General features: G+C 48.8%; 8 protein-coding genes across 8 annotated transcripts; 4 read left to right on the forward strand and 4 right to left on the reverse strand.

Annotated features, from left to right (window-relative positions):
- Positions 1 to 231: 231 nt before the first annotated feature.
- SEC3 (GTP-Rho binding exocyst subunit) lies at positions 232 to 4782 on the forward strand (the record flags this gene model as incomplete). Its single annotated transcript, XM_064894751.1, has 1 exon — positions 232 to 4782. The coding sequence occupies one exon, from the start codon at positions 232 to 234 to the stop codon at positions 4780 to 4782; it is 4551 nt and encodes a 1516-aa protein (XP_064757438.1).
- Positions 4783 to 5769: 987 nt separating this feature from the next.
- Positions 5770 to 7011, forward strand: LTR64_000367 (uncharacterized protein; the record flags this gene model as incomplete). The annotated part of the gene is made up of 1 exon (XM_064894752.1): positions 5770 to 7011. One exon carries the CDS (start codon positions 5770 to 5772, stop codon positions 7009 to 7011), a length of 1242 nt encoding a protein of 413 aa, XP_064757439.1.
- Positions 7012 to 7546: 535 nt separating this feature from the next.
- On the reverse strand, positions 7547 to 8709 carry MPG1 (mannose-1-phosphate guanyltransferase; the record flags this gene model as incomplete). The annotated part of the gene is made up of 2 exons (XM_064894753.1): positions 7547 to 8639; positions 8693 to 8709. 2 exons carry the CDS (start codon positions 8707 to 8709, stop codon positions 7547 to 7549), a joined length of 1110 nt encoding a protein of 369 aa, XP_064757440.1.
- Positions 8710 to 10744: 2035 nt separating this feature from the next.
- On the forward strand, positions 10745 to 11581 carry LTR64_000369 (uncharacterized protein; the record flags this gene model as incomplete). Its single annotated transcript, XM_064894754.1, is given in 2 exon segments — positions 10745 to 10816; positions 10829 to 11581. 2 exon segments carry the CDS (start codon positions 10745 to 10747, stop codon positions 11579 to 11581), a joined length of 825 nt encoding a protein of 274 aa, XP_064757441.1.
- Positions 11582 to 12311: 730 nt separating this feature from the next.
- On the reverse strand, positions 12312 to 13532 carry LTR64_000370 (uncharacterized protein; the record flags this gene model as incomplete). The annotated part of the gene is made up of 1 exon (XM_064894755.1): positions 12312 to 13532. The coding sequence occupies one exon, from the start codon at positions 13530 to 13532 to the stop codon at positions 12312 to 12314; it is 1221 nt and encodes a 406-aa protein (XP_064757442.1).
- A 1657-nt stretch (positions 13533 to 15189) lies between these two features.
- LTR64_000371 (uncharacterized protein) lies at positions 15190 to 15940 on the forward strand (the record flags this gene model as incomplete). Its single annotated transcript, XM_064894756.1, has 2 exons — positions 15190 to 15214; positions 15384 to 15940. 2 exons carry the CDS (start codon positions 15190 to 15192, stop codon positions 15938 to 15940), a joined length of 582 nt encoding a protein of 193 aa, XP_064757443.1.
- Positions 15941 to 16094: 154 nt separating this feature from the next.
- On the reverse strand, positions 16095 to 16784 carry LTR64_000372 (uncharacterized protein; the record flags this gene model as incomplete). Its single annotated transcript, XM_064894757.1, has 2 exons — positions 16095 to 16415; positions 16476 to 16784. The coding sequence occupies 2 exons, from the start codon at positions 16782 to 16784 to the stop codon at positions 16095 to 16097; spliced, it is 630 nt and encodes a 209-aa protein (XP_064757444.1).
- Positions 16785 to 17587: 803 nt separating this feature from the next.
- On the reverse strand, positions 17588 to 20695 carry NMD5 (Nonsense-mediated mRNA decay protein 5; the record flags this gene model as incomplete). The annotated part of the gene is made up of 1 exon (XM_064894758.1): positions 17588 to 20695. One exon carries the CDS (start codon positions 20693 to 20695, stop codon positions 17588 to 17590), a length of 3108 nt encoding a protein of 1035 aa, XP_064757445.1.
- Positions 20696 to 21051: the final 356 nt, after the last annotated feature.

Here is a 21051-nt window from a genome sequence, read left to right on the forward strand (position 1 = left end):
TTTATCAAAATGCAGGTATTCAGGCAGCAACAACCCCGGCCCAGTGGGGCCTGAGAAGGTGGAGCTCGAGTATGGCTGTCCGTGTCGATGAGGCAGGAACTGAGATGAGAGTGCCAGTCCCTCATAATCACTTTCACCTCGTCGCAGCCCTGCCAGCAGCAGCAAGCCACAAAAAATATGCGCGATCCATTCCCGACATGATTGCAAGAGCACAGTACTCGACCGAGCAAGATGAACTCAGGCAGCGCCGAGTACTCCTCTTATGGAGGGCCACGGTCCGCGTCCCGTCCGGTCTTCGATCCTCGCACGCACTCTCAGAACAACAGTCCGGCTATGCAACCTCAGAGAGGACCTCCCTCTGGGGAGACCAACCAGAGTCGCGCAGCCCGCTACGAAGATGAAAAGAGGCGCATCATCGACAGCTGCTTCTCCAAGAAGGAGGCCGACGGCGTCCTGCTCGAGTCCTACATTACCCATGTTCGAGTCACCGAAGATGCTCTGTATCCTTCCTCTCCGCCGCCTCCAGACTCCGCTCCCAGCAACAAGAAGAACAGGTTGATCCTAGTTGCCGTCCGCAGATCTGGTAGGGTCAGAGTGCACAAGGCCCGAGAGAACCCCAATGGTAGCTTTTCTATAGGCAAGACCTGGCCTTTGGACGAGCTCACTTCGATTCAGATATATGCTAGTATCAACCCTGCGAGCGAACGAGACGTCATGGCAAAGCAGTGGGCGGGTGAGCTGGGCTTTACTGTCATGTTGGGCAAGCCATATTACTGGCATGCTCCTACCGCTAAAGAGAGGGACTTCTTCATAGCCAGTTTACTCAAAATTTACAAGAAATACACAAGTGGCAAGACCCCAGAACTTATCGGCTTCCTGCCACATCAGATGGACCAGCTTGGAGCCAATTCAGCCAGCAGAACTCCATCCGCTACCATATCGCAATCCAGCCCTCCTCCTCCTGCGGACCCCCCTCCACTTATGCCTGCTGCGATCTCTCAACGACCGCAATCGCCTCGCTTCTCCCCAGCTCCTCCAAACGACTTCGAACAATCACTGCAAGCACATCTACCACGACCAGAATATCCTTCTGCCACTAGAGATGGCACTTCTTCGCCGATGTTAGGTCTCCCACATTCGCCGGCTTCAGCTGATCGTCGAATGCCTAGTCGTGAGAACTTACGGCGTGGATCAGATGGCCCTTCTACTGGTTACCCTCCTCGAGAGCCTGTACCAGCTATGCCAAATATACCTCGTCAACAATTGACCCCTCAACCTCTTGATTCACGAAATTCGCAAACCTCATCCGCTTCAAGAGAACAGCAGGGATTCCCAGCCTCGGTGAGACCTATGAACGGTCATGGGCCATCTCTACGACAACCATCAGTCGTTCCTTCCCATGCCAGTAGCGAGTATTTACCCACAACTCTTGCTGTTCGTGATCGTTCCGTCAGCTCAGCACACTCTAGCGAAAGACCCACCACTGCCACCTCGGATACGACATCTGTGGCTTCTAAATTCCAACCATCTCATGATAGCCTAGCCCCTCCGGAACGAAAACGAGCTACGGGGCCTCGGACAGAAGTTGATGGCGCTCATTCTCAAAGCAATGGTCAATCTGTTTCACAACCAGGAGTCCCTGTTATGTGGAAAGAGGAGGAGAACAGGTCTCGAGCGCCTTCTGCTCTCCTTACGGAAGAGACAACGAAGGAACCAAAAGAAAACAATCTTGCCAAGGCTGGATATTTCAATGCGGTCACGATGCCCAGTCAGCCTGAGCCAGATTCAAGTCAACTACCGACTCTCAAAACAGCTCCAGTCCTCGAATCTCCAACCATAACTCCTGAACCTCAAACTGCCGAGCCGGAGGCCATGTCGAGTTCTGAGAGACAAGATGATGAGCATCGACCAGGGCTCGGCCCTATGATCAAGAAAAAGAATGCCGCAGACGCTTTCAGGAAGGCTGCGTTCGCCGCTAGCGCATTCAAGCCAAGACAGGGTGGTGGTGCGGCCCGACTGAAAGCGTTAGCAGAGGAGGGCAAGAAGGGTAATGAACCAGACGGCATAACAGGCGTCGTGCCTGCCCCCCTGTTCCGGGGCATGAGTTCTGATAGTGTTGGCAGTAACAGACCAGCCACTCCTGGTGCCCCCAGTGCTCCTAGTACTCCTGGTCTCAAGGAGCAACCTCCAGTCCTTTCACAGAATGATCAGCCGCCAAAGGTCAACCTGCAAAGGACAGCCACAGATGATAGTATTATGAGTCAGTCATTCCCACAGCCTGATGCAGAAAAACTACAAGAAGTGCCTAAGACCAGATATGTCAAGTCGCCACCAATGGAACAACCCAAACGTCCTGCAACTCCAGAGAAGGCACGGTCAAGATCTCCTCAACGCCGAAAACGCCAGAGACAGGACGCGGATATTGCAAAGTATTCCTCCTCACTTGGTATTGACCCTCGAATCTTTGAAGGTCGAGGAGCAGATTTCAACGACTTGCTCACAGAGTTTGGGTGGGATGGCAAACTCGATCCAAAGAGCCAAGTGAATGACTTGGAAGCAGAAGTTCGTCGCGAGATCGGCCGAGCTCAAGCTACCGGCTGGCTCGGCCATGTTGAGCAACAAGACACAAAGGTACTGGAACTAGCAAGAGCATTTGACAGGGCGATAGAAGAATGCGAGGAGCTAGACGGTCTGTTCACGCTATACTCCCACGAGCTAGATACGCTTGCCGCTGACATTGAGTACATCGAAGCACAATCGCAGGGTCTTCAGGTGCAAACTGCCAACCAGAAACTGCTACAGAAAGAACTTCGCAACCTTCTATCTACATTGCGAATCTCGAATAACGACCTACAGGACCTGCAGTACGGTGCTCTTGATGATCCTCAAGGTGTCGCCAACGTGGAGCACGCTCTTGCCACGTTATATACTGCTTTGATCCAGATAGATCCTAATATTCGCTACAACAAGCTGCGGCAAGTCAACAGCTCCGGACATGGCATCAGCCCATATGCTAACAACGATCTGGGCGAGATGCGTGCTGTCAGGGAAAAGAAGGAAGAGTATGCGGATCACTCGCAAGCATTTATCCGTAGATTCTGCCAGCATATGAAAGGTGCTTTCAAGACTTTGGACCAGACACATGACGACAGTTTCAGCGTTAAGACAAGCATTAGCGACTCTAACTCCTCGCTTGCCACTCAAAGGACAGCTCGACAAGACCTGTGGCTATACAATGGTATGGTGCTTTTTGTAAGGGAGGTTAACTCATACGAATGGAAAACCCTAATCAAGTCTTATGAGATGAGCATAAGGGGACTGTATCAGGATCAGTTTCGAACAACGGCGATGTCCTCCAGGAGTGATGCGCGCAAGCCAAGTGGTGAAGAGCAGGAAGCACTTTTCACTTATCAGGAGAAAGATAGATCAGATGATTCACTCACCAGCACAGCTGCACGCAAGCTTACCGTCAAGCGAGGTAAGACAGTCAAAAATACAGGTCTCAAGACGGCATTCAGCAACCGACACGACGGAAAGCCAGATGCACATGAAGTGTTCCAGCAGGTACTCGAGCAGCAGGCCAAGGTGGTTGCTGAAGAACAAAATTTTATGGTCTGTTTTTTCCACTTGAGCACACAAAGCAACGCCGACTTCATCGAGCTCGTTTCCACCAAAGCACCAGCAGAACGGCGTCTTCCTAACCTGAACACCAAAATACCCTTTGAGCCGGATAAGAGTATATCATCTACGATTCAGGCTAGCATAGAAGCCATTTACTCTTTCTGGCTGCAAGATCTTCAGAATCAGCTAGATTGGGTGCTGAAGATGGATCAGTTACAGGGAGTGGGTGTACTATGTGCACTAGAACATGTGTCGACACTCTATGAGGACAGCAATCAAGAATTCATCACATCCACTATTCGCACATTACATGGTCGGCTTAAGGGCCTCTTCAATAAGTTTGTTGAAGGGCAGGTCAAAGCAGTTGAAGAAACAAAAGTAAAATTGAAGAAGCGAAAAGGCATTATTTCGTTTATGCGAACATTTCCATTTTTCAGCTCCGCTGTGGAGAGCATGATACCGGATCACATAGTCGAGGAAGAGACATTAGAGATTCGCTTCATACTCAACGACGCTTACAACAAGATCTTACGTGCAATGTGGGAGTCTTTGACATTTATCGCCAAAGATGACTCAACAACTGGTGGCACAGCACATTCAACAGCACCAGCCAGTGGAGATCCTGAAGATAAAGAAGCTCTCAATTACCACATCTTGCTGATCGAAAACATGAACCATTACATCGAGGAAGTGGAGACTCACCATAATATCGTCCTAGAAGAGTGGAAAGAGAAAGCATCGCAGGACATGTTCACCCATCTAACGCAATACACGGATGCCGTCATACGCAGGCCACTCGGAAAATGGCTTGACTTTGTCGAAAGCACAGAGGCCATGATGAAGACCAACGATTCTTTACAAAGCATATCCTCAAAGCCAAGTCATTCCCGAAGCACATGTAAGAAGATCATCAAAAGTTATGATTCACATGAGATTCGGAAAGGCATCGAAACACTAAAGAAACGGGTTGAGAAGCATTTTGGTGATGTCGACGACCCATCGACAATGAGCAAGAGCCTGATCATGCGAGTGCTGGATGAATGTAGTGCACGATATTTGCACGCTCACGACAGGATGAGGGTAATAATTGATAGAATATACGATGGGGGTTTGGAGATTGATTGGCGGAAGGAGGAGGTTAGCGCTCTATTCAAAAGGTAAGAACTATGGTGAGCGAGTACAAATCCACAACGTATCTTTCATGATGTTTTACTATCGCTATCACAAACGAGCGATGGATGAAATTCTGTACACGAAATTGACCGGGTCGAACGTGTTGGTTTACTTTTTACGACGTGCTTTGTGCTCATTAGCTGTACTGCAACACAAGCCGAACTACAAATGTAGTTTTATCAGCGCCTTCGGTCCGTTCACGGACACTACCTATCTTATGACCGAGCATTGCTTGTTGCTGATGCCTGCACGACCGAGATTGAGTCTCGGTGTATCGAACGAGGAAGGTGCGATACATAAGGTGCGAAAATATCGACGCCTCGAGAACCTCTTCCTAAATCATTGTTCTCATCCTTTGAACTTACTTCTTACAAGCGTAGAAGTTGCGTCCAATCTGTTCAAGGTTGCCAACCTTCTACTACACACCTTGTACGACGCAGATATACCACAGTATCGGTCCCATCAGCGGACTGTACCTGACAAAGACAGAGCAGCAGGCGTGCGCACTGAGCATCTCGTACAAACCAGCTGCTGTTCTGGGTCGTCCACTGACGCGTCGGCTGGCCCACTCGGCAACCACACTTATTGTTTCGGATCTGATAAACTCCGGACGTTCAGAATTATCTGATCAACCACCCAAGGTGTTGTCATAAGTACGTTTTGCCTCTTTTTCCAGTTATTCTGTAGAGGAGGGCATGAGATTGTGACTCGTTCTGCTTTCAGACATATCTGTCTCGCTTATCTGATACACTTGGAATTTGCACTGCGCAGTGGCTCTTGCTTGTCGCAGTTCCGGGCGCTCTTGGCTTTCACTGCCGCGAGTCAAGCCCGAGACAGGTCGTACATCATCAATACTTGTCGAGACATCTGGTGCCAGCCTGTCGCACAACCCACAGATTGCGTCTATTAGAGATATCCTAGAAACACTCACACTGACCATTTACTCAAAATCCAGTGCCACGAATCACCAAAAAAATGCAGTCTCTGCTCACCAGGACTAAGAACTTTCTAACACCGACTGGCTCATCGGCAAATCTACATGAGTCTGGTAAATTCAGAACAGAGAAACAAGCAGAGTCTCTCTTCCAGCAAACGGATCCCAAGATCGATGGCGAAGACTGCTTACACGACTGTGCATCGTGTACAGAACAACTGCCAAGGAAATGGTCGATAGACGAAGAGGACCAATTATACGGCCATGTTAAGGGTTGGGAAACACATCTGATCGTTGGCACAGGCAAGACGGACTGGGTGAGGGATGTGACAGAGGAACAAGGCTCCTTGATGCAAGCTGTTGGAGAGCTAGGGCTGGATCTGAGTAACGGAAAACTCATGCTGAGTGCCTCTGATATGCCGTATAGCTCGGACTCTGGAAATGCCCACGATGCATGGGGTTCGAGTGACGGTCAGAAAGGAGGAGATTATGTCAATGAAGGCCGGACAAAGTGTATCGTCTTGCCGAGATGGGAGGTCGTCACTAATGTAGGAGTTAAGGAGGCGAAGTGGCTATTGGACGACATTATCAGTAAAGGAAGCACAAACTCGACACCGATATCGAAGCCATCAGCACGAAACTCTATATCCTTACAGAAAGGCGAAACGGTCGTGCAGAAGGAGCCCGAAGAACGACCTAGCACACCTGACGTCGCAGGCCTCTCCATACAACACTCCCAACCACGACCACAACAGCAATCGCCAAACCCAGACTCAAATGGCTTACTAGCACCACCATCCCACAACTCACAAATTCCCACACCCATTCTCAAACACCTCAACCCTCCACCCTCCATCAGAATCACGCCCCTCCACCACCGCGCCATAATCCTAATGTGCAGCCACTCAACCCGCGACTGGCGCTGCGGCAAGTCCGCCCCGATCCTAAAACGCGAATTCGAACGGCACCTCCGCCCCCTCGGCCTCTACCGCGAGTTCGACGACGAACGGCCCGGCGGCGTGGGGATATATTTCATTAACCATGTTGGTGGGCATAAGTATTCGGCGAATGTGATGATTTATAGGCGGGAGGGGAGGAAGAGGGATGGGATGGATGAGGGAGAGGTGAGTGGGGAGGCGGTACAGGGCATTTGGTTGGCGAGGGTGAGGCCGGAGGATTGTGAGAATATTGTTCGGTATACGGTTTTGCAGGGGAAGTTGGTGAAGCCGCAGCGGCAGTTGAGAGGTGGGTTTGATAGGGAAAGGGGAGTGTTGAGTTGGTGAGAGATCCAAGTGATCGCTGGCTGGCCTCTGGTACGGAGTGGAATGTAATGCTTTTAGCGGCTGTCGTGCTGATTCTATTCAAGGGAAAAGAACACTGTGAAGAAACATTTGAAGTTGATCAATTGAAGAAGTAGCATAACCTGCGCACCCATATCAGGGGGAAAGATCTGCCGAGCTCACCGTTTGCTAGAGAACAGGTAGAGCAGAATTGCTTGTAGATATTTCACATAAAGACCATCACAATCAAATGGCTTATAACACACCTGAATCCGTCATTATATTCCAGGCAAAGTTCTATTATGCTCTCTATGCCACCCATGTTCAATGCCAACCTAGCTCTTATGGAAAAGGCTCAAGCACTTTTTGTGAAAATCCGCCCCAAACAAATCGTAGACGAAGATTGTATTCGTAACGCCGTGAACACCGCTGGCTGTGCTTCTGTGCAAGCAGCTGAAAGTTAAAGGTAGAAGGATGAAGGTCGTTTCGAGGGGGTGGCGGCTTTACATGATGATAGATGGTGCTGCGAGTATGTTAGCTAGGCTTTGATGTGATGGACAATATTTGACCTACTCTCGACGTTCTGCTTGATGCTCTTGTGTGGTAGTACAGAGCCACCATTTACGTAGACCTCATCACCAATGCTGACATCGTCGCCTAGGACAGTGACGTTCTCCAATCTAGCCCATCGGCCGATTGTGCTGTTCCAGCCACAGATAGTGCTCTTGACCCATGCGTGGTCCTTGACCTTGCTGTTCTCCAAGATGACCGATCTCTGAATTCGTACACCATCGCCGACAACGACGTTTGGTCCGATGGTCACATTAGGTCCGATTCTGCAGTTCTGACCAATCTTGGCTGTTGGGTGAACCATGACGTTACCGCCATAGACGAATGGTTCTGAGGCTGGGACGAGTTGCTTGGGATCTCGCTTGGATAAGCTGGAGAGGTATAGGCATGTTCCAGACAGGAAATCTTTTGGCTGTCCAACGTCCATCCAGAAACCTTCCAGGTCGAAGCTGTGCAGCTGACCATCCTTAACGATCGCTGGGAAGGTCTCTTGTTCGATGGAGGTGGGTCGGAGTTCTATTCTCTGGAGGACTGAGGGGTTGAGGATGTAGATACCAGCGTTAATTCGGTTACCGACGAACTCGACTGGCTTCTCTACGAATCGATCGATTCTGCTCGGGTGGTTTGGTTTGTGAACAACGACACCGTATTTCGATGGCTCTTCAACCTTTGTGACGACGATGGTGCCTTCCTCGCCGTGCGACTTGTGGAACTCAACCAGCTTCTGGAATGGGTACTCGCAGATGACGTCTGCGTTAAGGACGAAGAAGGGGCTGTCGTCCTTGCCCAAGACTTTCTCTGCCAGTTTCAGAGGACCAGCCGTACCTAATGGCTCGGCTTCGATGGAGAATGTGATCTTGACATTGAATTCCTTCTCGTATTTTTCTAATGCCTTGGCCATGATTTCTGGTCTGTAGTTCACGGCAAGGACGATATCTGTGACACCTGCTGATGCCAAGGCCTTGATCTGGTGATAGATCATGGGCTGGTTGCAGAACTCGACCAATGGCTTTGGCAGTGTGAGTGTAAGAGGTCGCAGTCTGGTGCCGAAGCCACCAACGCTGTATAATCTGTTAGCATCTTGCGAAAAGTGCTGCTGGCGCTCGAGTCGTACAGAATGATTGCCTTCATCTTGGCTTAGTTATGTAGTCGGGGTACGCTGGTGAAGGATATAGAGAGTTCTTGAAATCCTCGAAGTTGAACTCGAAGAGGATAGTCAAGGATATGGTGCAGCAGAATAACTCAAGTGAATGTGTTGGATTGCAAAGGACAGATCGAAGATAGCGAGATCTATAGTGACGGATACGCAAATCGGTTGTGGTCAGAGAGCGCAAACCTCGAGCTGCAGGAACCACAGCAACATTAAATATTCATTCTGTAAAGGAGAGGGGGATGCCAGGACAACATGTTCAAAATTAGTATATCTGACCACGATTTACAAAATACTTCATTTGTGTTTCGTAAATTACAAGTGAAATACTGCAACAGGAGCGGCCTGCGGCTGAATTGGTATGCATCTTTACTTCCGTCTGACAATTCGATTCTTTTGTGTTCATATCGATAAGAATAGGATCGTGCCTGTGTCCACTTCATGCAACTTAAATCGAGGACCGGGGTCATTCCGCTGGGGTCCAGTCAAGCCTCAATACGCTCTCGTGCTGCCCAGACTCGAGAGAACCTCAATATGCAATTTCCCATCTCGCAGCCGCACGGAATTATTCTGAATTGAATCCCTACCAACGGTTCACGTGGTTAAAGGAGCTCTAGAACTAGGCCTTGTGCCTTGCCAGTATATCGCTCACCTTATGCTCAAAGCATAGAACCTAATAGACCATAACGTGCAGTTTCTGCCTCCTCCTTAAGCATCGCACACCCGTAAAGCAAAGAACTCTATGACATAGAACTTTTGACGTATTGTTTCCAAGTATATACCAAAGTCGCACCTTAAGAAATGCTACCCTACCACCTGCAGGTACATGCAACAGGGTCCAGGAGACACGCAGCTCGCGCAACCCCTTTCTGGGTATTCCAAGCGAGCGAAGCCACGCCAGCATCCCCTCATTTTACGCTTTACCAGAGTTAGGAAAAGCTTGGTTTGGCAGCTTCAAGAGCTCCCGATAATTTATCGCTCACCTGACCTTCACTGAGATTGCTTGTCGAAAGCTACGAAAGGAGACGTGTCCTTTCGGTATCGTCAACATGCAGTAACGCTTCCGCGAAGACTGTGTTCATGACACCTGCCACACCATCGGTGAGACCTGATTTTGAGCTCATGTGCAGTTTATTCATTCAGTCGCTTTCGGCCACGCAGTCTCGTAGAGAGGATTCACGTTCTACGGATAGTCACTGGCTCCTTCAATAGGACGATACGAAAAGACTTATAAGATGATGGCGATACATTGCTGCAGGTTTCTTGAACAAGCACCACCATTGATTTCCTACAAGAATCTCTCCAGTTGATCATTCACATTCATACACAATTGCAAAGACCTTCACAAAGGCTTTGTGGTTGCCCTACATTATTGTGCTATGCCTCCCATTGCACAGTTTGTACTTCTCTGGCTTGTGTGGTTATAGGGAAGCTACTTCGCTCACGTTCTGCTTGGTGTTTTGTTGACCATTAGAGTGCACGGATTTGATTCTCAAATATTGCAAACCGGCCGCGTGAACTGTATAAACACAATCTGTACTAACAAGCCATGCTAGTTTGGATGACTAGTCATGACCACTAATGATGATGAGGTCTTCTACAGATATCACGTTTGTCAACGCAGCAGGCATGCAAATGAGAAGAATCACATTATCAGAACAATTGTTACGAAACATGAAATCATTGCCTGGAAAAAGAGTATACATAAGTAGCAGCACAATTGAGCGATTGTCAATTGAAAGGTGTGGGTGGCTCTTGCCAACAGTTGAGCCTGTCATTTGGTGAAAGCAAGGCCATGCGTTTGTCCCACGGCAGCTGCAACCCATTCCAATTCAAATAACCTCGAATTTCAAAATCCTATCGAAATACTGCATACTATTCGTTCGACACTTCACGAGTTGATCGACTTCCATTGTCTCTCCTTATCATCAGGCGCAAACCGCTATACAGATACATAGCAAATAGTCGCACGCTTCCATTCTCTCAACCAAATCGAGTCTACTCACATCTGCGACCATGACGGACACGACTGCTAGTCCTGGCAAAAACTCTAACGTCACAAAGTACAAGACAGAGCTCTACCAAATGGTAAACGCTCAGGGTCAAATCCCATCCTTCGACGACCCTGACTGGCAAAGTCTCCCCCGTCCTACTCAAGCACTCCTTAACGATGCGCATAGGCAACAAACACCCCTCATCGACACGCTCAGGAATCTCCTAAAGGCATCAGACTGCAGAACACGGTTCACCCTTATCGGCCGTCCAGTGCCCAAGAAGATGGAAAGTGTGGAGGAGAAACTCGCAAGACCTAAAGTGCTGTCAAAATCAGCAAAATCGCTTCCTCTAACTGACGTCAACAACGATTTCATCTCTATAAGATTTCAAGTCGTCACACCAGAGGATATCAAACCACTTGCTGATACCATCCGAGATGTAATCAAGAAAGCCGACGACACAATCTACGTGACCGAAGACAGAAGCTTCCTCGACGCAAGAAAGATGCCAACAGACTTGATCTATTTTGCTTCCATGTATTCGCAAAAGGCGGGCTACATCGCTGAAATTCAGATTGGGTTGAAGCTTGCCTTTTACGCCTTGAAACAAGAATCCATGGCGCGGAACGTGCCTGAGGAGCGACTGCGTGTCGACAAGCTATGGGAGTTCTACCATCATGTCAAGCAATTGGCTCTAAAGTTCCCAAGCGGCATTGTAAACATCGAGGAAAATCTTGATAGTCTCCAGGCAGTCATGTCGGACTATATCACGTGGCTGCATGCGTATGATCCAAAGCGTGCCCTGGAGGAAGATCGAGTCCTCGAAGAGACACTGAGGCCGTGGATGGAAATTAGCTAGACACTTTTCTTGAGCTGGAAAGACTACGAGGAATACTGTGATCAGGTCAAAGCGGAAACTGGCGATTGACAACATTCGAGGAAGCAACGCCGACCATTATGTGTCAGTGAACACTCTTGCATTTTAGGAAGCGCTCAGGAGGATTACAATTCTGAGAAGACTGTGACTGGCGTACGGCTAGCAAGGAGATGACGTGCTGTTGCTGCAAGTGCTAAAGTTATGTGGACTATGAACACATAGATGGCAGGGTCGAGAGGGCAGATCGCAAACAATACACGGCCAGCTTAAGGAGGCGTCAGTAGCAAAGGATAGCTCATGTACATAGACCACGGTACAGGTCACCAAAGGCTGCAAAGAAGAAGTCAGCAAGAAGGGAATGTATGAAGTCCGAATCCGCAAAATATTGAAGTCATCAACACAGCCCACAGTTTAATTCAGTTTTGACATCTGCGCAGCTCAAGCGCAATAACATTGAAGAACATCACTATCATGACCTCCTAACAGGACATCATTGCTGTACTTGGGGGTATATTGGTGTCTGGTAGTACATATAGAACAGCAGTAAAATGTCGCACGTCCATTCATATACTCTCGTCGCCATGTGTATAGACAGATCGCACTCCGTCTCCACACAATCGCTCGCTCGCTCGCGCGCTTGCTAGTAAGAACGCTGAAATCAAAAGCTAAAATGCTGCAGTCATGCTCATTGATGATACAAGAAATGCAAGGGTCATTGGGTATCGTCAGGCATCATCCTCACTCTGCGTCCTTTCTTCTTGGTAGTCGTGGCATCAGGTGCTTCGCCCACAAAGTCAAGCATCCAGTCCTTCACTCGCTTGACTTTGAGAATCTGTGCGTCCTTGCCAGTCGCCATTCGTAAGTTCTGTGCCGTGTAGCAGCCAACTTGTTCCTCGTCGCCGACTTTCTTTCGAAAGAGAGTGTCAATCCTTGTGACGTCGCCTCGTAAACTTTGTCCGTGGACCTTGCCTCGAAAAGTGCTTAGCGCCACGTTTTGTATCAGTACCACGTCCCGCATTTGTACTGCCTTCAGTGATCGACGGAGCACTGATCGTGAGCCTTCAGGCTTTTCCTGAGCACCATCTTTCCAGTTTACGTGCATCTCTCTTGGTAGCCACATCGTGATGCTGAACCCAGTCTTAGTCTCATCTCCCACTAACAACTCAATCAGCTCCACCTGTCTTGGCTTTCCAAACTTTGCACCAGTTGTGACGATTCTCGAGGGTGCTATAGAGACGATACCAACAATGAGGTTCACCGTCTTGGTTTGAGGGTTTATTGAATCCAGGTACGTTGCGCTGGGTATGTTAACGAGATTAGTAAGGTTCCTGGGTCGTGGTGCTTGCGACAGTCTTCTATGCGACGACGTGCGTATTATACCGCCGGGTGTACTTGGCTGCTCTGGAAACATATCATCGCTGCTTTCGTACACTGGAGTGCCAGGCGTAATCGATTGTTGCGACTCGATTTGCGACGAAGGTATTGCTTCATGTATCGAAAAGGAATGATCATAAAAGTCGGCCAAGGCTTGAGTTTCTGGCTCATATTCTCGAGTGCTGGAATCCACTGATGGCCTCGAGTCTTCTGTACTCACATCACTTCCAGCGGGCTCACTCAACAATTCCTGCGCAACCAATTCACTCGTCTCCAGGAATTCTGCCGGTATACTCATCTCGATATCTGTAGGTGGAGGGTCGATATTTAGTTTCGGCAGAATAGGTCGCATTTTTAACCTCTCCATCTCAAGTCGTCGCCATTTCGGTATGGAAGGTTTGTTCATGGTCAGAGACTCATCTGAGTCGGATCCTGTTGTAGAGTCCATGCTACCGCGTGGTTTGGCATTTTCGACGTGCTCAGCAGGCAAGAGTGACTTCTCATTCCAATCTAATTTATTGGACTCTGGTGCGCCTGCAAGGATGATGGTGCGCGTCATTGCCTTATTCGCTTGAGGATGCATTGCCAGATTCGTAGTTCTAGGTCGGCGATCAACCGGATGCAAGACCTGAACCCGAGAATAGTCGTGCTGCGGAGAAGGCCAAAGTTGACTGATTTCCTGAAACGTCTTTCTCCAAGCTGTAAAATATTGCCGCGGCGTGTTGCCAGTGTCCAATTGGTCGATTTGAGTATAACTGACGTACACCTGGCGGCCGTGAAGCGAGGAAAAAGTGCTGCAACAAAAAGTTATTGAGAGAAGAAAGACGGGGCAATTAAATCTTCCACGCTGGCCAGGGACAAAGAAAAAGATAATCTGGGGATATCAAGCTTGTCGTCACTAAGCTAGCTGCCGAGGCGAAGGCGCTTCTGGACAATTGCTCTTGTAGACACGGTGGTGTGTTCCTTCCAAACGCGCTTCCGTTCGCTCGGCTTAACCTCTGGGAAAATGCAATTCGCAAGCCTCAGGGTATTGCAGGTAGCACAGTGGCTTGAAGCCGGATATAGTTGACTTGAAAGCCAGTTTTGAGAGCAATTGTAAGGCGGTGAAGGTGTCTTGTGACCTTTTTTACGTTAGAGATCTACGCTCGAAGTTCATAGACGGTGTTCGCGTCTTCTTCGTAATTCGTATTGAGTATCGATAAATTTGTTGGGCCGCCCTAAGCTGGTAGATAGCAGGAGCGATGCCGAACCCCAACCAATACGAAGCTTGACGCAAAAGCTGGGGATTTCACTAGCCGGATTACGTTAGATACGTCCTCTCATCTTGCGAAATTGCAATAATTCGTCGATCTCGAATGAGCTTTCTAGTCCTTTGTTTGACACTACGTATCTTCAGATTCTGCGGTGTCAAAGAACAAGATCCAAAGCATTCAAGTACAGCGTTATGTCAAATATCATCCATTCTCAACTTCGACAAAGTCTCCGTTCCTGTGGGAATTTTTTTGGTTGGGTCAACTACGACAGACGCGAACTCGTTTTCAAACACTAGCGCTTTATCCCTAGCCATTATGATTGGACGTTATCTCGTTCGCCGCTCGGATACACCCCGGAGCCCACTGACACGCCGGAATTCGCGGATGCCAAAAAAGCGTGTTTTCCATATCGCGTTGCAAGGGTCAAGCTTTCAGGCAACTCTCTTCGAGCAGGGAGAACAGCTGGGCGGCTTCTTAACACCGCTATCTCGAGCTCTTTCTCTTATGGCAGACTAAAGCATCAAGCAAGTAATGGACGCATAAGAGATGGGGGTTGAAATACGCCCCCATATGAGTAGTAACGGCTCTGGTGGACGCCTGTGACCCGGCTCGTCGCTGACTGACATGCAACCATATTATTCTGATGTTCCAACATTCCCCATCTTCGATGAAGCAGATCAGTCCGTCTGATAGTTAGCCATGCACTTGTCGCCAGCAAAGGAAGATCAGATATCCTCATCCTCGACATTGCGCGGATACAGCCTGGCTAACTAAATCTCAACCTTCTGTTTCCTTTGTTCACCTCGAGGCTCAGGGTCAGTGGCTATACTGAACTTCGGGGTTCTGACTCCGGAGCCCCGATAACAAAGCAATACTTCTCACATCTCATCGTGGTGACAATGCCCTACCTAAACTGACAGAGCGACTCACCTCAAAATAGCCCATTGTTGTCGTATCAATAGTATGGCTGTGACGATCGAGCCACCTCGTAAGATTCATTTAACCATGTCTTCGCCCTGTAGCACGTCAGCCATTCCCTCCCATACAAACGCATACCACTCGACTCAGTAACAAACCAAACCAGCTCAGTATATAACCACACCTTTCAATTTTAAACCCTCCCCCCAAGTTCCGAATGCTCTTTCTCGCAAAAACAGGCGCAAAGGTAATCATGGGAAAATACGATATTAAATACATCGTCCTAAACGCCATCCGATGCCTAAACATCCTAAGCATATTAGCCTGCATCGCCGCATCAGGCTCCCTCCTAGCCAAGACCGCCAACCTAAGCGGTGACATCGGATACTACAACTTCTTCGATCTAGCAGAAAAATGCTTCATCATCCTCCTCGCCATGTGCGTGCTCGTCACCGAGATTCCAATGGTCAAGCTCCTCAGAGATAAGATCAACACGCACTGGCCACATTTCGGTAACAACCATGGATTCTTTGTGTTGTCGGCATGCTTTTTATTCTTGGGAGCTGATGTATTGAGCTTTTTGGCCAAGAAGGGTACGGACGAGGAGCATTTGGGCGGACATTTCTTTCGTCTGGTTCAGGCTGCTGGGTTCATGGCTCTTGTGATGGCGATCATCAATTCCGTGGCATCGATTTTCGGCAAGAGGAGTGGTGAACCTGCTCGAAGAGTTCGGTCTTGGGGCAAGGCCTCTGAGGCCTCTGCGTCGCATCGGATGGAGGACATGTACATGCCCTAGATGAGCTGCGTCAAGTGTATACCGTGGACAGAATAGTAAACATGTATTGAACTGGCATCGACGGACGACCAGCGCTGGGCGCTAATTGTATATGATCAAGCGCTGAATATAGAGCTTCAATTGGATTTCTCGTTAACATACCATTTCTTTTGTTTCACCATGCTGTGTGACCCCCATCGACTTTAAGGTCAGCGCCTGTAACGAAACTGCTCGCATCGCTCAGCAAGAAGATTATGGGCCCGCGATACTCGTCAGCGTAGCTTAATCTGTTCAACATGTTGCCTTCCTCCCATAGCTTCTCCATGCCTGGCTCAGCAAGCGTCTCTTCGGTCATCCTAGTTCGGATGTATCCAGGACTGACAGAATTGACACGAACCAGGGGCATACCAGGTCTTGAACCCCATTCGGCAGCCAATGAGCGAGTAAGTTGTAGGACGGCTGACTTAGACGCATTGTACACCGCTGTATCTACGCCCTATCAAGACGTCAGTGTTGCTTCCCAGGAAGCTGAGATGGGATATACCTTATTGCTTACATGCCCCGACATACTGGCGATGAGTACGCAGCTGGCAGATAAATCTTGCCTCCTTTGCAGGATCTTCGCTACCGCTTGCACACAAGCAAAAGTACCCGCAACATTCACATCCAGCAACCGCTTGACTCGATCCATGGAGAAGTCGATAGAGCTGCCGCCATCGGATACGCCTGCACAGGCAACAAAGCCGCGTAAGGGATATCGTGTCCTCGAGATCGCTTCCTCGAACAGTGGGAGAATCTTGTCTGTGTCTGTGGTGTCACAGCTGTAGTACCACAACTGTCCATTATGTGTGTCAGAAAGCTCCATTGCTCTAGCTAGAAATAGGCGTCAGTATACAGTATGTCCGGCGACCAAGAAGTACACAGCGTACCCCAAAGATCTGGCAATGGTTCAACCATGCGATCTATACAGATAACATCACCACCTTGTTCGAGTACTGCGGCTGCAACGTTCAAACCCATCGCACCGCCGCCGCCAGTGCTAAAGTCCCTGTCAATGCTGCACCTGGTGATTATCGAGAAAACTTACACTGAAAGAGCTTAGCTATATCAGCCGCCCACTTCAGCGGCACATACTGATTATGGTCCTGCCATCGAGTCGAAACAGATTCGAGGCAGACACGTCAGGGCCTCCCTGTCGAGTTTTGGCTTCCCTACTCGCGTGAGTTGACATTGTTAGGATTGTGCTAAGGTCATTCACATTGTCGTGGTGATATGTTTCGGACTAGCAAGGCAGGTAGGAACCATGGTGTAAGGAAGAGCTATGACGTCATACAGCATTACTTCTACATGCTGTACACAAACCAGTAATCAATCACTGTACGCTCAGTCACTATCTGATTAATGATGTCTTTATGCTACGAGCAGAACTTGTGTCTCATGAACACTTGGCTCTGCTCACGTTCTAGCTCTAATCCAATCTCTTTCGGAAGAGCGCTGGCCCTAATCCTTGAAATGCATCCATTGTAACTGTCGTACTGATATCGCGCCTCGTTGACTGAAGTCGAGTGTCTCCTTCAAAGTCATATGTGTGAAGACCAGCCTGGTCCGCTTCCAATGCTTTCTCTCACTCCTCTCGTTGGAACTGCAGTCTCTGGTCACATCACTCTACTATTGCTGTACCGGTGGTTGCAACGTCCTCTGCAAGAAGTCCTTGTCATTCTGCTCTAGCACGCTGGTCAGACTTTCGTAAAGTTGTGGCTGAGTTTGTTGCAGCATGGTCATGGCGTGTCGGAATGTGGTGTAGGGGTCGAACTTATCGAGTGGGCTTTCAAAAAAGTTGTCTTCGTCTATCATGCTGTCATCGTCATCCTCAGCTAGAGCGCCGAATTTCTTGGCCTCCTCGCTGAGGAAGTCCAGATAAGCCTGCGATTCATCCTTGATATCGCCTTTTGTCGTATCTGGTACTTCAGCTGCGTTGACACCGCCCCATTGCTGCGTGTTTACCTCTTCCGTCCAGTCTTCGGTTTCGTCCTCAGAAGCATAAATATCGTCGCTGTAGTCGCCTTCGTTGTCGGCCTTGGCGGCTTCCTCACGATGCTTTTCCGCAGCCGGCAGGGTCTTGAACATGTATGTCGCTCCTGTCAGCAGTCTAGGCCACCCGGTTTGTACAGAACCAGGGACGTCTTCTGCTCGGATTGCAAGCAGAGCTGAGATCGCCGCAATACATAGCTTCTTGTCGTGCACGCGCCTAAAGAGTTCTATACTGCCAAACCACATGCTGAAGAACTTGTTCGTCCAATTGTTCTGCTCCAGGTATGCTAAAGTGAGCCCTGGGTTGTAGTAGATGGTATTGATTACCAATTCCAGTAAATGTATTTTCAAACTCTTCACTGGGTTTTTCTGCTCAACCAGTTTCTGCATAGCCAGTTCGACAAATTTAGGCAGGAATGGGGTCATAGATCCGCCCGGCAGGTGTAGCATAAGAGCTTCGGCCAATCGACAACCACAGATTCGGTCAACACCTCCCACCTTGGGATCGTGAAAGATGTCCTCTATCATTCCCACCATGGCAGTCAAATATGGTAGGTGCTGTATGAGTCGCTCATTGCCATACGATACAAAGTTGTTTAGAGCAGGAAGCATGTCTTCGAGATAAAGCTCTGCGCCTTCCTTGAAGGTCTTGTGCATGAGCTCGAATGCCTGCCACATGGTATCGGATATTGATTTCGAGGCGAATGTACATGAGTCGATGATCTCGAAGATCTCGTTGTAGAGGTCATAGAGTTTGTTCTGTAGAGTCGTTTGGATGACTGGCAGCAATATCGTTTCTAAGTGCATGAGGACATCGGGAGATGCGTCCAGTGTGAGCACAAGTGTGCCAATTGTCTGCAAAACACCCAATGCAGCAATGGATTTGTCGTCCAAATATTCACCATATTCAGGCGCATCACCGTTGGAGGCTTTGGCCTCATTCTTCTCAAGCAGCTCCCGTACAATTCGGAGGTAGGTGTCTCGTAGCTGTTCGGATAGTGCTACGGCAAAAGGTGTGAGTTGCTCACTGAAGACCTCAACAAAGTCCTCCATGACATTGGCCAAGGAATCAACATCGACCTCGTTTGCTAATTTCAGAAGCTGATGCATGATTTGAGGGATGTTTTGCTGCATAGCTGTTCTGATGATTTCGTGCCTGATGAGCGGCTGTAGAGCCAAGGAAGCCATGACACGAACAGGCAGTTCTTGATCCGCCATACATTTCAGGATATTGCTATAGATGAGGAGCAGGTTATTCTCGTCCTTGAAGTCCAATTGCTCGAACTTCTCCAAGGTGTTACAGGCACGCGCTCGAAGAAAGCCGTGTGGTGACTGAAATTCTGGAAATACGTGCCTGACAAAGAAGTACTCGACCTGATCAGCGATAGGACTCTTTTTGCCTAGAATAACAGTGGCAAGAGAACCGATCATTCTCAGAGCGCCTTCCTTTTCTCTCGGCAGTTTCTGGTCGTCAGGGGCCGACTCATATCTTGTAACAACCTCGTTCACATACGACAGAACTGCGAAGGTCTGACTCTTTCTCGATTTGGTGAGGGCGATCAGGAAGTTTGTTGCAGCCATGTCAGGAGAGCTTGACTCTTCATAATAGTTCAGCTTTCGGTGCAGGTATTCGGTCGGATCATCAGCAAACATTTCCAAATCCTCTTCTGATTGACATAATACAGGGAAGATCAGATGTTTGATCAAAACGTCCATATGTGGCTTCAGGTGATCCCACGTCGCAGCCGGCTTTACACATTCTTCTAAGAAGATCATTGTATAAGAGAGTGATGGTTTGCTTAGCCAGTAGTTACCACCAACCCATTTTTCAATTTCTGTAAGATAGCCTTTCATAATCTCGGGGGCGAAGTTTGTGATAAAATTCTTCGCAAAGGCCTCATAATCCTTTTTCGAGTCCGTTGAAAGTCCATTTGGGTTGCCATATCTTACAAAGAGGCGGTTTAGGTTCGCATACGCCCATTTCCTTGATTTCCACCAGTGGTTCTGTTCCCTCTCGTCAATATCCTCAGCCAAGGCATGTGGTGGGGGATTCTTGGTAATAATTCTCAGGCATAACGTGCACCAGTCGACGGTCGCCTCGTGCGTCTGTAATGGTTTGGGCAGCTCGTAATATATAGCGTGTTTATGGCATTTCACCACCATCCTCAACATCTCAGCACCCTCTAGACTCGTGTCGTCTACCAGTCTGCCACCAATGGCCAAGATCATCGGAAAGGCAGCATGTACCACATTGTCCAGGTTCGACCTCTCTTGACCCGTCATGAAACGGTAAGTTCGACATACTGCCAGAAGACACTGAAGGCCAGCGAATACTGAATTCGCGTTCTGTTCATTCAGTAGCTGGACTGTAATGTTCATAAACTCGGGCCACTTTTTCGGAAAATCATTTTGCAGTATCGTCTGAAGGATCGCAACGAGTTGTGAACGAATCTGAGGCGGAGAATTTGCAACGACGGGAAGGAGGCGGTCGCGAAAGGGTTTCCGATCTTGATCTGGTATGGGTTGGTGTATGGGATTCTCGGTGGGCCATGCTCGTGAGACTCGATTCTTGAGGTAGATGGCGGTTGATTGTCGTACTCCCAAGTCCTGCTCGGTCTCGACCAGGCTCAACAACTCCAGGATAAACCCTGGGCTCGACTCGGCATGCTTAAGGGCGATCTCTGCTTGTTGTCGCGTTGACTGGTCGGCCGATAAGGTGGAATATATTGTGCTTCGTAAATCCATCTTTCTTTGTCCTGTCGTGGTACCTCCGAGCCCAAACCACGGGCGGGAAGACAATAGTAATGCAAAACTGCTTGCTGTGTATGCGACAAACTACTGCTACAAGAAATAATAAGCATCACTATAGTAGTAGACACGTCTGATGAGTGCAGCCAGCACTCCAAATAAATGTTCCTTTCACGTGAAGAAGCCGATCTTGGCGACTCGAAGATCGCGCCTTCCCTCAAATCCATATCTTCACTGACCATTTCTACGATCGACACTTGTCTTCTCCTAACTCGCCTAACCATAACAATGTCTCCCAATCAGCGACGCATGCTAGACCGCAACTTACAGCGGTGATGCCTGAACGTCGTAGT

This window comes from Lithohypha guttulata, assembly GCF_036872675.1.
Source record: "Lithohypha guttulata strain CCFEE 5908 chromosome Unknown scaffold_1, whole genome shotgun sequence".
NCBI lineage: Eukaryota > Fungi > Ascomycota > Eurotiomycetes > Chaetothyriales > Trichomeriaceae > Lithohypha > Lithohypha guttulata.